This window comes from Vanellus vanellus, assembly GCF_965231255.1.
Source record: "Vanellus vanellus genome assembly, chromosome: 5".
Lineage (NCBI taxonomy): Eukaryota > Metazoa > Chordata > Aves > Charadriiformes > Charadriidae > Vanellus > Vanellus vanellus.
This window is the reverse complement of record NC_138910.1, coordinates 59,805,050-59,819,552: the sequence shown is the minus strand read 5'-3', so window position 1 is coordinate 59,819,552 and position 14,503 is coordinate 59,805,050. Positions and strand designations below refer to the sequence as shown.

The window sequence follows — 14,503 nt, the reverse complement described above, 5'->3', positions numbered from 1 at the left end:
TGACAAAGACATCTTCGTTTTATATTATGCAACAAGAGATTTTGGGCTTTTTCTGACAGATTGACCTATACTTGGAGACAACGGCGGGACTCTGCTCCTGGGATCTCAAGGGTCCCTGCTATAGCACGCATCTTGAAATTGGCAGATGCAGGCAGCCTGTATGAGTTCTGTGCATAGTAACTCCCCAATAAGCAGCAGTATGGAAGACGGCAAAATTGGAAGGGCTAGAAAATGTCAAGATGTTCCCCTTAAAGGGCATCTGTGAAAGATGAGACCAGTTAAAGTTTCATCTCACATTAATACTTCTAAATCATTGCTCTATCAAAAGATGTGACTCTTCCCGTATGCAGTCCTTGTTTTTTCTGACACCGACTTTTATATTCCAAATATTAGGTATTATGAAAGGTTTTACTTGTTTTAGACAGCTGTTAAGGGAGGTAAACAATGCTTTGATAGAGAAAATTGTAGCTGATATATATTTACAGAGTGCATATTTATAGCTAAAAGCTATGCAATCTGTATGTTACTGTTTGCCCTTGTCTTTCTTTGCATTTTTCGTAAGGATGGTATTAATTCAGAATCCGATGCACCTTCTCCATGGGAAATATCTCATGTTCTTTTGGGAAATAGATTTATTCCACCACTGGAATTTTTTTCCTCTTTTGTTATCAGGTCAGATCTTTTAAAAGCTAGTGTGGTCTTTCTTAGGCAAAGCCTTCCTCTGATAGAATTTCAACAAGCAAAGACAGAAATTCTAAACTACAAAGAGTCATGTCATTTCATGGCTCTGAAAGCTTCCTCAGATTAAGCAAGCAGAGTGATATGTATCAGGCTAAGGGCAGTAGTTTAAAAGTCCTTTGTTTTCCTTATTATGACCAGTTCCAGGGAACTGTCCATACAAAGCACAGAGACAGAGAAATAGCGGATGGAAGGCTGCCACCTTTTGGTTAAAGTCTGGGACATAGTGATTTATTTTCTAAGAATGAGAGACAGCTTTGCAAAATGACTCGGTTATGAAAAGAATTCAGTTACACTTTTGCTCCTTTTTGCCATCCACACAAAATAGAAAAAAACTGAAAAATTGTGACTCTAGAAGACAATCCCTTTTCACATAGGCGTGCATATGTGACTGTGTTATATATTATAGCTCTATGGAGACATAAATTTAATCAAGAGAGAAATTCTAAAGCTGTACTATATCTTCTGGGAGAGCTTATGTTTACAAGCATGTTGGAGAGATGGAGAAGGATGAGAATAAATCATAGTCAGCAAGTCATGTAAAGTTATTAAAAGTCATTTGTTAGGACAGATATTCAGGTAGCATAAACTGTCATATACACGTCTTTGTTAAGTACCTTAGCAATTGTCCGCACACAGGTGTGTGGAAAAATTATATGTACACATAAAAGATGTCTGTGCAAACTTATCAGGTGCGTTTTTAAACTTAGGGCCAGAATACTCAATTGATTTTGTCCTCTCACTTCCATCTGCAGTATAAATCAATGACTTACTAAGCATGTAAACTACTGATTTCACGTTTACTGTGTTGGACTCCTTATTAGTGTACTATTTAAAAAATTATTTTAGAATGATATAATAGGAAGGAGTATAAACCCAGATGAGTGTCACGGTTTTCTAACATCAGTCTTTTTCATATACTAAAACAGATTTAAACTCTGAGAGGGTACAGAAAGAATGCTTAGGTTCTGCAGATATTAATTTTGCATTACTCATTGATTCTGCCAGGTTAACACAATCTGTGGAAGGGAGAAAGAGTGGAAGAATAGCAGTGCAGTTATCAGAAATTAGCCTAAATTAGAAAGGCAAATTTATTTGATTAGGCTTTGTGGAAGAGAAGTGTGAGGTTAGGATTATGTGTTCTGTTTCCTCTCTGTGTTGTAAATTCTTAGATGCTGTAAAACATCTAAGGCCCAGTTTTGAAGTCATGAGCAATTTACTGAGTATTTAGAGTATCTGCGTGTTAGGCCTTTGATATCAAATTAGACATAAGCATTGTTTTTCCACTTTTTCTTAATTATAAGCACAACAAAGAGAATAATCTCTGGGTGGAAGCTGGATTTAAGTGGTTCTGATTGAGTGTAAGTCTCAAGACTTCTAGCCCGCTCCGCGGAGGCTACAGGCATTAATAATGCAAGGCTACATGCACATTTGTACTGCAGATGTCTTTGAACATTTAGGCCTTTGTGCGTACAGCAGAGGAAACAACAAGATAGTTAAAAATACATGGCACTGTGACAAAAATTGTTTATAATTTGCCAGAAGATAAGGGGGCTTTGAAACCCCAGTATTAATGGCAAAATATCTCATTGTCTAAGTATTCAAATATGAAAGCGAGCAAATCTTTTCACTCCCCAACAGTGACAGGGAGGACACCAAAATGTTCTTCCACACTCTACAATCAGCACTGCATTGCATTATCTGTAGTATGATATGTCTTTCCTGAAAGGGATGCAGAGGCCAAAGCATGCTGACATAGTAAGAAAAACATTGGGGAAATAATATGTGGGAAGAAAAAGAAAAGAGAAAATGCATGTTTTGTTTAAAAGCATGAACCGTCCACCCATTGCGGGAACTCCTCCTGACAAAACACCTCTTTATGATTTCTAAGCTTGCAGAACTCATTAAATGGAACTGAAATTAAGAAGGAAGGTGTTGTAACTAGGAGATAAATCGGCAGGTACTAAAACTTGAGAAGGAGGAGGAAAGTAATTAGAAGAAATAAAACTTCCAAAATAATATACTTGGAAGCTTCTCTGTGTGAATGCAGAGAATATGGGAAATAAGCAGGAGGAAATAAAAATGACAACCAGTGATAAACAGTCTGAATTTCATGTTCTTGAATTAAATTTGGTGGGCTGATTATCACGAATTGGAATTCTAAATCACATAGAAGAGTCACAGGGAGAAACAAAGGATATGGAGTTCAATATAAGTCAATATTTTTCCAAAATGACCGGAATATAATTTGATCATGAAACAGTAAAAATTAAAGAGGTGATTGAAACCAATAGCAAAATTCATACTGACTTCAATGGGCCACAATATTATATAAGGTGGGCTTTTTTCTGAAGCAGTGGATATAATGTGTACTACCCTGGATGTAGTGTTCTCATAATAAACATTTTTCTCTGTACCCTAGTGGTCACAGGAAGAATTTTTCTTCCCACAGTGCCCATTTTTTTTTCTGTATTCCACTGACATACAGACTCTGTTTTGCCAATAACTTTTTTTTTTTTTTTTGCCTTCTATACCAACTCTTACATTCAGACACATTTTTGGTACTCTTTTCAGAGAGAAAAAACAAATCCTGCAGCTCTTCATGAGGCCAAGCTCTCTTTTAAGATAGACTGGAGGAACAATGTCACAAAATTGGGATATTAGAGGGAATATCTTTGTTAATAATGCAGTCAAGCAGGAGGGCATCGTGTTTTGTATGTCTTACGCAATGATGGGTAAAAAAGATTGAAGACACAAGAATGCCACCGCTACCAAGAGGTGGGTTGATGCTCAGAGCCACATCCTAAGAAACCAGGGAATGCAATGAAGCACTGTCAGCTTAAGACATGACAATGCTACCATGAAAAAACTACAGTATAAAGTTAATATTTTCATCTGCTTGGGCTCAGTACCCTTTGATCTCAAAAGACAAAGAAGAGAGACAAGGTAGGATATTTTTCCATGAAGCCATGTATTATATTACATTATTCTAGTACTCTCTTCACCACATCCCAGAGCACTACTAAGTGCTTTATTTGACAGACATGTAGAAAAAATCATGAAACATCTGAGGATTCTATTAAAAGAATAGTTTGTTCATACTGATAAGAAGTTGGTGATTCCTTTTGATGTAGCCCTAATAAAAGTGAAGGGTTATTTAAAGAAAAGAACTTTTAGTGAAAAAAACAGACGCAAACCCCAAATTTTATGGTAGATGTTGATGATAATGCAGAGCATCATAAGGAAGATCTTTTGTTATCACAGAGGAACAAGAAGCTTGTGAGATACTGTAGGATGAACTGCAGATTTTAATTTTTTTTATTATTATTAGTCATACAAATGATCCTGGGAAAACAATGGCAACTTCCTTATCTTGTGTAAAGAAAGAATACCTAAAATCTCCGTAAAGCAGAGTGACATGCTTTTGGACAGTAATCAAGAAGAGGGTCATGACAAATATAAGTGATTTTGATTGACCCAGTACTTGAGTCATTATTTGTAAATTCATAGATCTGATGGATTTGTACCTAAAGGTATGATACTGGTACACCGTGTCAAAGAGAATATGTGTGTAAATGAAAGGGAGCAGAAGGTACCCGTGCATTTAATTATCTGATGGGACAGGAAGAAAAAGAGAAAACTTGCTTCATATTATTAAAAGTTATCAATACTGTGAGCTTTCTCAAAAAGTACCAATACTGACATTCCTAGGGATGTCTCTTCTAGGATTCATTGATATCAGTGTTTCATTGAATACATATGATATTCTGTAGCAAATATTTAAATACTAAAGAGCAATCTCCATAGTTTCTCAAGAAGTTATTTATACAGAGGCCTGCAATGTATTTCTATTCTGTTTCCTTCACCTTATGCTCCCTTCAAAATCTTCTTTCCAAATCCAAAGTTAAAGAAAAAAATCATATTAAATCTGTAACAGTATAGCAAAATGCTTTTAGGCTTAACATGCAGGATATGGATGAGATCATCTAACTTGTTAAAATAAACATAAATAGGAATTTCAAGAGACTGTCTTTTGAATTTTGTGTTTGCTCAGTATTTTATAATAGTTGATGAAGGTGATTCAAATAAATCACACAAAAAAAGCCATTATGTCTATGGCATACAGTATTTTTCCTTTAAGAAAAAGGAAGATGCCTGACATGTTCTTTGGGTAAGATATGAAATTAAAAAAAAAAACCACCCCATATACTGGTAGGAAATTTTCTGAATAGAGAACTGAAACTAGCAATGAAAGTAATTTTGATGAATGAATGTCATGAAGCATCAGTCTTAAGTCAGGTTTTCAACTAACACAACTGATCTTCAAACATTTGACTTTATTGGAACTGTATCTCTCTGTATGAGGAACGGATATATATTGATGCTTCAGGTCTGCTTCACCTCACAGATGTGTTTACCACTGATACATTAGATAATAGCTTATATTCTTAATGTTCTGATAAGAGGGCTATATGATATTCTAAGCCACACTGGTATAAAATTAAAAACACTTGACGCCAATAATGCTACTGTAGGCATCAAACCATGTATTTGAGGAAATCACTATAACCTTAGTTTAATCCTTCACATGAAAGCAACCTCTTCTGCTCCAAAGCTCTTTCCTCTTTTCCTCTGACAGTATTTTTCTGATGTAAAATGTGAAATAAAAAGACCAAACATGGTAAGTCAGCCATTAGGAGTATAACTTGGTCACTATGAACAATTACTAGGTCAATGAAGGATATTTGGGAACTGTAATATATCTGTATAGCTCTGAAGAAGAATCAAAACATATATCCCAATGTTTTCTCTTTCTAGGATATTATCAACACTTGCTTACCTTTTCACCAACACCTCCAACAGAGCCAATTGAACCTGGAGGACCTTGAGGACCCTACAATGATAAAAGATGTTAATTATCCCAAATATAGTTATCTCAAATATAGTGCTTATTACTGAATTATGGAGAGGAAAAAAAAGAAAGGTTATTTCTTACATCAGCTCCATTAGGACCCTGGGGACCTCTTGGACCTGGAGGGCCAGGTGGACCCTGTATCAAAGAGACAATTTTATATAGTTACAGTCATGAAGAATAAAACCATTGGGGCTTTTTTGGCCAATGAAAAATAATATACTCAGTCTCTAGAGGACTTTTCATCTTTGCAGTGCTACAGAAACAGCAGGGCCAGATTGCTGCCCATTGCATGAGTTCATAAGGTGACAGAGGATCCAGGCTATGTTACACAGTACCTGAGCTGGAAATGATCTGATGATTAGGACTCCTGAGGATTGGTTTCCTGCATTGTATTTTCCCTGCAGGTTAACTACGTACCTCTTACCCTGCACAAAGACCCTGGAGTAGCTTATCTGTCTGGTAACAGCCATGTGAGAGTACTGCACCGTGGTGCCTACAGATGGGCGATCATAAAGCATTCAGGTTTGGCATATGGAGTTAGAGGCAAACGTATACCATATAGCTTGTATTTCAGTCAGGACAGGCCCAGAAGGCATTCTGTCAACAGTATAAACAGTTGGAAAATGTAGTCTCAAGATCACCCAGAGAAACAGAGTAAATATAGCCAAGTAGTGTTTACCATCTTCCTGCCCGCAGTTACCTGAAGCTAAGGTACAATGCCTTGAATTTCAGAAAAACTGCTCCAAACTCTCTGGTGCAGTGGTCTCTCCTTTTTCTCTTTCTTCCCTGATCCCGCTTGCCACTGTCCTGTCTTAGACATACATAGCATCTGCTCTGCCACCTACTCTTCATTTTTAAGTTACATAAATCTTGATATTAAAGATGAAGAGATAGATAGAATCATAGAATCATAGAATTGTCTAGGTTGGAAGAGACCCTTGGGATCCTCGAGTCCAACCATCTACCCTACTCTACAAAGTTCTCCCCTACACCATATCCCCCAACACCACATCGAAATGTCTCTTATGTTGGATGTTGGAAAGCAAAGTAAAGCCCAGAAACAGTTTATGTTACACAAAATGTTTCATACTCAGGCACCAAATTCAGGAGCAGCTTATCAAATGGTGAGCTACAGAAAAGGCAATAATACCCGGGTGATATTTATGGTCCCCAGAATGACTAATGGGGAAGAAGTCTTACCATTGGGCCCACATCACCATTTTCACCCTTTTCACCTGGTGGGCCAGGCAGACCCTAAAGCACATGGAAGAGTAAAGAAAACTATTAGTAGGGTACCCAAAATGCCGAGTTATAAATCAATACGAAACAATATAAATCAGATCTATATGGGAAACTTGGAAACTTGGGGGGGGGGGACACGAACAAGAAAACAAAACCTATTTGCAATAAAACAAAAAAAAAGAAAAGCATTTTTTTAGATTACAGCAAATGTGTTGCATTTGTAATGCATTATTGGACATGTTATTTTGGGAGTCCTTTCAGTTCCTTTTGGCAAGAAGTACTTGAGGTGTTTGTCATTTAGTATTTCAAAATGTAAGTAAAATTGCCACAAATTGACTGTAAGATAATCTAGATAGGCCCGTAGAGTTTTTCAGATTTTCTTTACTTTCCACTCCTTTTGCTAGAAACTTCCTTATTTTTAAAAATACTATCAAAATTAAATAGCAAGTAAATTCACAATTAAGGTAATAAATATTCAAAATTACCAATGATCACTTTTATGAACAAAAATACTTCATACTTAAGGTCCAATGTAAGTAATACCAGTAGAATTTAACTGTAGTAAGTATGATACAGCTACCATGGAATAATATATATAAGACAGAGAAAGTTGTTACTCCCTAACAGTTCATAATTACCATGAGAATTGCATTACTGAATAAAAGAAACTCCTGATTTCTCAATGGTACTGCAATACCAGTAGCACATATGGGATCTCGGTCCATGGACCAACATATTCAAATTAAAATCTTAATGAGATAAATAAAAATCCTCATTTGAAATATTGCATTTGCGTCTCAACCTAATTGATTTTTATATTTATGTAGCTTAGTGCTCATTAAGTTTAAAATGTGAAGGTGGACTTTATTGAAAAACATCAATTGAAACAGTATCCTAGATCTGAGAAAAATAACAAGGATAATTTCATTTCACTCTCTAGTAAAAAAGAGTAAAATATTAATAAATAGTAAAAAACGTTACAATTCATAATAAAATTTAGGAATTATTTTTCTCTGAGTTATTATTTCTGAAAATAAAGACATTTTCAATTTCAAAGGCAATATAAATCTACACAAGACATATGTGTTGGTGCAGTAATGAACGTTTCCTCTTCCATGGAGGTCTGCAATATTTTATAAGCGTCATTGTAACTTTTGTGAACTGCATTATGTAATAGAATTTAAAAAATGATAGTTACAGGTTAAGGATTGGCTTAGTGAAAGAGTCAGTTCACGCACGGTGGATAGAAAGAGGCATACTGTTTAATATATTCAAACACTTGCTATAATTTTCCATTTTTTAAAAGAGAATATATATGATTCATATTACAGCTTAAAGCATGGTAATGAATGAAAGGTCCTAAATGTCTTGTTCTCTGTTTTGCTATATTTAAGCAAGTTAAATTTTTGAAAAAGTAGGATTTTTAAACTACAATTCTCTGGATTCTGCAGTGAGAAGCCTACATTTTACTGTATGCTTGCTTTGGGTTTTTTTTGACTCATAAAATAACAATTTTAAGAGGAAGAAACATGAAACTACAGGAACCTGCCAATGATGGCAGCAGTGTATAACCACTGTGGACTTTTGCTGATCTTTCAGAATACAAGTAGTGTCTGTGATGGTATCACTGAGAAACAAACTATTTTGCTCTCCTAAACCACGACAGTTGCCAAAACCTCTTGTGAAAATACAGTAAATGACTAGAACGTGTCAAATACTCCTCCAGGTTGAAAATTTTCTTTAAAATGTGTAGCTTCAGTAAAAAGAAGTGCTCTTGTTAAACCATAATAATAAAGGAATTTACCTGTAAGCCAATAGGGCCTGGAGGGCCAGGAAAGCCTCGAGGACCTTCATCACCTTTTTGCCCAAACATCCCTTGCTGACCTCTTGGGCCTGGCTCCCCGTCACCTCCCTATTTGGAAAGAGCGAAAAGCAAAAATATCACAGGTCTGATAATAAGAGAAAAAGCTCCACTGAAATCACTGGAAAACAACTACAAGAGGGCTCAGAACCGCTCCTAATGTCTTTATAAATGCATGTATGCCACCTTGATTGAATGAAATCTGTTATACAAATAGAATACGAGCATACACCCTCATTTAATGTTGGTCAAATAATACTGCATATCCCACAAAAATTTTCCTTGAATACCTCTTCTCTTTCAATGGGCACAAGCTTGAACATAGGAAGTTCCATCTTAACATGAGGAGGAACTTCTTCACTTTGAGGGTAGTGGAGCACTGGAACAGGCTGCCCAGAGAGGTTGTGGAGTCTCCCACTCTGGAGACGTTCAAAACCCGCCTGGACGCTGTCCTGTGCAACCTGTTGTAGGTGACCCTGCTCTGGCAGGGGGGTTGGACTAGATGATCTCCAGAGGTCCCTTCCAGCCCTGATTATTCTGTCATTCTGTGATGTCTGCATAAACATTCTAGCTGTTGAATGCCTACATACTAGCAAATATGCGTAGCATATAGTTCTACCAATCTTCATGGAAGAAGAATTCAAAGCTTTCTAAATAAAAATAAAAATAAAAATCAATCCACCTTGTCTCAGGTGGATTTTAAAAAGAGATACTCTTTTAAATGCATCTAGTACCGAGCTGATTTTACTACTGCCTGTCATACAAACCATCAAACAAGTTCACTGAAAGAATGGGCCCCACTCGCTATTTATACTATTTCATTTTTAGTAATTCCTTCAAATTATTGCCCTGCTGTATATCTGAAATAAAGTAACACCTGAGCAGGCTTGCTTACAATGAACAACTGCATGTAAGGGGACAATGATAGAACTGTTAATAGTGATTTGAAATATATTCAAATATAAGTAAGGAGCACGTGGTTCAAAGAATTTCTAAGTACCAGGTGAATTATGGCAAGACTGGGGTTTGAGCTGAATAAGCTACTTACAGCTATACCAGGGGCACCAACAGGACCCTGGAGACCTGGTGGACCCGGAGGACCCTGCAACAAACAAATATCCAAAAGGAAAAGTTAGTGATTATGGCATCTGGAATGAGATTAAAAGCAAACATAGAGACAACCCTATCTGCACGATCAAGGTTTATTAAGCATTTCTACATTTCTCCATAGCAGATGTAGCATTATTCACAAGTCTCTTCCATTTGGTACAAACAATCATTTGGTTATCTCTCAAAGACTCAGATTTGCACACCTATAATAGACCTAATACTGGCATTTATTGCAAGTGCATTTGTAATGTTTCAGAATATTTAAAATAGATTCCCATGCAAACATGAATCAAAATTAAAAACTTTTTTTTTTCACCATTAAAAATATCAGACCTTTCAATGAGATTTGTGCAGAAAGTCAACCTTTAAAGCATCATCTAACAATCTGTCTTTAAATGGAATGTTTATTATTTGGATTAGTTTTTATGAAATTGCAAATGGTTTTTGCAACAGAACAAAGCTTATTTTGACCTCCAGGAGATGTGAAAAAGTTCTTGTTGAGCACTGGGAGTCACATTCTCTTTGGTATTAAGTCTCTCTTCAACAGAATGCCAAAAAATATGTCTCTGAGAGGAAATTCTTATTTTTTTCAGTCTCCTTACAGAATAATCACCTTCTAAGTTATATTGTGCATAATTTAGAAGTCAGTTATGCAGATGTGATGCAATGAAGCTATCTAACTGAGAGTATAGGAATGGAAGATAGTAGTTTATGATGGAGTTAAAATTATGTGCTAGAGAGATTAGACTGATAAAAAGTGAAGCTAAGAAAGCATAAAACCTTACACCTGGCAACAGCTGGTCTGCTATTTCACATGGGAATGAAGTTGTCTGCAGTTTCTAGGCTGGGAATTCTAATTTAGTGCAGAATAATGGTTGGATTTAAAGACCTTCCTAGGGCTAAAATTAGATTATTGTACCCTTTATAAGGAGATTAGGAAAAGGGACTACTTAAGTCTCATAGTCCATTTCTTTCTTTGGATTCTATGTATATTTTAGAGTATCTTGTTTTCTAGGGAGTTTGAAGTGTCAAGCTATGCATTTCTTCTCTTTTATAATCTTTTCATCACATACCTGATGGCAATAGGTGAAGCAAAGCTTTTTAGCCTCTATGGTGACATATCTAAATGAGAGGACTCCTAGGAATGCTCCTGTTGACTGGGTTACCATGAGAAAGGGAATTAGCATGCATGAATTAAAAAACAATAATGATATTGGAATGGAACAGGTTGCTTCTACACTCTGCAGGATGCTTCTGCCTGCTCCTTCCTTTTATAGGCTCCAGAATGAGACCTACATATTTTTAATCTCACTTAAATACTCATTTTGATACAAAGTATTGCTGGAAAATTGTTGATAAATGAGAAGATATTTGGACATGTGGACAGACTCTTTTTTCCATTGCTCTGGAGGGCAAGTGGAGAGAGATTGATCAGAATCATCAGGAGAGAATCTTCAGTTAATAAAGGCAGCTGTGGTAGCAGTGGAGGTTTTGAAGCTCAAGAGAGGATGTACATCAGCAATAGAATTGTGCTGTCCCTAGCTAGGATATGGCAACATAGTATTTTTTGTTAGGCACAGTATAGTTAAAACCCCAAACGTAAATCCTTGGTAGTTTCAACTGGAAATTGAAGATGTTTCCAGCTCTTCTTAAACAGGAAAGAGGGATAAATTCTTCTTTGCTCAGGGTCCTTGCTATGATTAGGCTCTAAATGCCCATCAGGGCTTTTCTGGGCGTTTAGGTATTGTGAATATATATTCTTTATGTCCGCTGATTTCAGAACTAGGTACTTACTTCCACTTCAGAATCTTTTAGAGATGACCAACAAGGCCCTTCCTCCCTGCCCCAATATATATCTGTCAGCGCGTTTAAAGGAAAGCAGATTTGAAATAAACACATTCTGAAATTGTCAGGGTTGAATGACTGCAACTGAGGGCGAAGAGGATTCCATACACATTACTTCAAATAGGGTAACATTCACTTCAACTAAGCAGGCATGGACACTGAATCCTGTGTTTCAAGGAGATTCCCAAATGCCTTAAACCTTGAGACTGAGAGTATAGGGTCCATTCTCAAATGGTTACGCTGCAGACACTTGATTTGTAAAGCAGGTCTGCTGGAACATGCCCAACTACATTAGTACTCACTATGGGATCTGTGGTCACAGTCTAATGCTCAGCATAACTAGCTACGCTAAAATGCTCTGAAATAGAAAAGTGTAGCATGTGTTTTTTTCTGAATTTCTCTGATGTGGAAGCATCTCTGATGAAGAGGGATGTCAAAAGGAAAAACAGAAGGATATGCATGTGATCACACGCAAAGCCCGAAGTGGAACTGGACCGTGACCTGCTTCATCTGCTACCTCCGCCCTTTCCTTTAAATGCCAGATTTTTCTGTGTACACAGGGCCTGTACTGTAACGAACCTCTTTAGGTGGACAATGAGGAGCTGTGCATATCTCTGTGTATCCCACAGCTGGTTTACAGCCACAACAGCAAATAGATTAAGACTGATTTTCAGTTAACTGGAAACAAGTCCATAGTTTTAAATCTGACATTTAAAAATGTTTTAATTTGATAAATTAATTTTACCAACTCAACCAAAGCATTCAGCTCAGATTATGCAGAAGTAATTTTAGTCTGACGCAGAATTTGTTTACAACTTGTTTACATGTATGTTTCTTGGAAAACTGGGGTTTATAATAGAAGTGCTCTCTCATCCATATTCCTTGTGTTAACGGGGCATTACAAATAGTTAATTATAACATGGCACTTGTGATTTGATCTGTTAAAATAGGATTGTGAAAAGTATGCGTTTTCTGCACTGGAAACTGCGGAAATCTTTCTCACATAAATAACTGAAAAGGACAAGCTTATCCTTAAAACAAAACAAAAAAATCCTTGTCATTTTTTCCACATTTTGTCTCCGCATTTTTTTCTATGAAATTATCATAAAACTGTTATTTGCTTGAATTTGTATGTACCCTCCTATAAAACATCATCTGATTATGTGTAAACCATAAATTTGGTGCAATTTTTAGAAGCAGTCTACTTTTATGATGCTCTATAAGTTTTTAATCATAAGTACACAGTGTTTTCAAGACAGTAAATACGCTTAGTTATGAACTTTAGAAACAACTTTGATGACAAAACCATTTCAGATTACATAGTAGAAGCCTGATTCACTAACAGGCCTAGTGATAATATTTGAAAGCTCGTATAAGCCATTTCATTGGAGGTCTTTGCTGTTCTGAAATGTTGCATTCAGTTAAGCGTGCTCTCCAAGAATTAGATATTCTTTAAAAATTTTAAAACTGTATTAGTAGATTTCTCTACTGAGTCTTCATATTCTTCATCATTATGGCTAAGAATTTAAAGCTGGGTATGTTCACACAATCCAGTCAGTGAAGTTAACTTAATAAATTAGAGAATGTACGTATATTCTTGGTCTCTCCCAGTTCAAGTGTAGAATGGATGAATTAAAATGATATAGGACGGGTGCTTAGTAATGTAGTTTACCGAGTCTATCTTTTAATGATTCTGTAATCTTAAGAAATATGAGAAATACTATATATATATGCATGGGTCTGTACGTAGAAACCTCTAGTGTTGTGTTAAAACTCGACATTATTTTGAAGAAAGATTTTTGAAGTATGTCTTTGTTTCTGTTCATTGATGCAGCAAGGCTACCTGCATACTTCATGCATGAATACTTTTTATTTATGAAGACTGTAATGGACAAAGGATTTTGCTACTCACGTTTTCTCCCTTGTCGCCTTTACTACCTTTCTGACCCGGTTCACCAATTTCACCCTGTAATTGAAAGTTAAAAGTTAAACTTCTTGTTTAAAATGGTCTCCTTCACACTTAGCTGAAGTCAATATCACAGTAGCTTTAAATGTTCCCTTTGATATGATTATTCTGTGTTTTATCCTGCTGCTTCAAGTGTGAAGGCCTAAAGGGGGCAATTCTGCATCGATCAATACTATGTCATATTAATCCAGATATTGATTGCTGTACTGCAAAGGGCAGCAAGACCTGGCTTTGAAGTATAGTGCAACTGAGCTCTAAATAAAGGAAACTCTGTTCCTCATGTCACCTTCAATATGAACTTATAATGAAAGCACCCTGATTTACAGACTCATCTAACTGTAGCTGACTGAACTGCTTCTCACTGTAGCGTACAATATTTCAAAACTTCAAAATTATTCAAATCACCAGGAAATCATATCAGAAAAAAAAGTTTTCCTTATACAATAATAAAAGACAATTATATCAGAAAATATTCTCTGTGGGATAAATAACACTCATGCATCATAAAAACGAACCTCAGAATCTTTACCTTTACCCTATGCTAACTAATAAAACAGTGCTGGCTCAAGCAAACATGCAAGACGATCCTGAAAGGTGCCGTGTCCTAAATTCTCAGAAGTCAACAGAAAATCTCTGCTGTGGACATATTATTTTGACACCCTCAACCTATCAAGAACAGTTCCAAATCACTATACATTACTGAGAACATTTTGTCTTACTCAGTCAGCAAACCAAGTTTCTATAATAGGCAAAAATCAATTTTGAAATCATATACTTTGATTTATTTTGCCACACTTTCATCCTTGTTTCTTTGCCAGGATAAATG

At 36.2% G+C, this 14,503-nt stretch overlaps 1 protein-coding gene across 3 annotated transcripts in view; it reads right to left on the bottom strand.

Moving 5' to 3' along the window:
- The window catches only part of COL11A1 (collagen type XI alpha 1 chain), a gene marked incomplete at both ends in the record, with an annotated part of 162,576 nt that overhangs the window by 29,893 nt on the left and 118,180 nt on the right, over positions 1-14,503 (bottom strand). For all 3 annotated transcript variants that reach the window (XM_082483933.1, XM_082483935.1, XM_082483934.1), the window contains 6 exons: positions 5,579-5,632; positions 5,735-5,788; positions 6,854-6,907; positions 8,700-8,807; positions 9,805-9,858; positions 13,624-13,677. In XM_082483933.1, the coding sequence (XP_082340059.1) occupies positions 5,579-5,632; positions 5,735-5,788; positions 6,854-6,907; positions 8,700-8,807; positions 9,805-9,858; positions 13,624-13,677 (378 nt within the window). The remainder of the gene's footprint in view (positions 1-5,578; positions 5,633-5,734; positions 5,789-6,853; positions 6,908-8,699; positions 8,808-9,804; positions 9,859-13,623; positions 13,678-14,503) is intronic.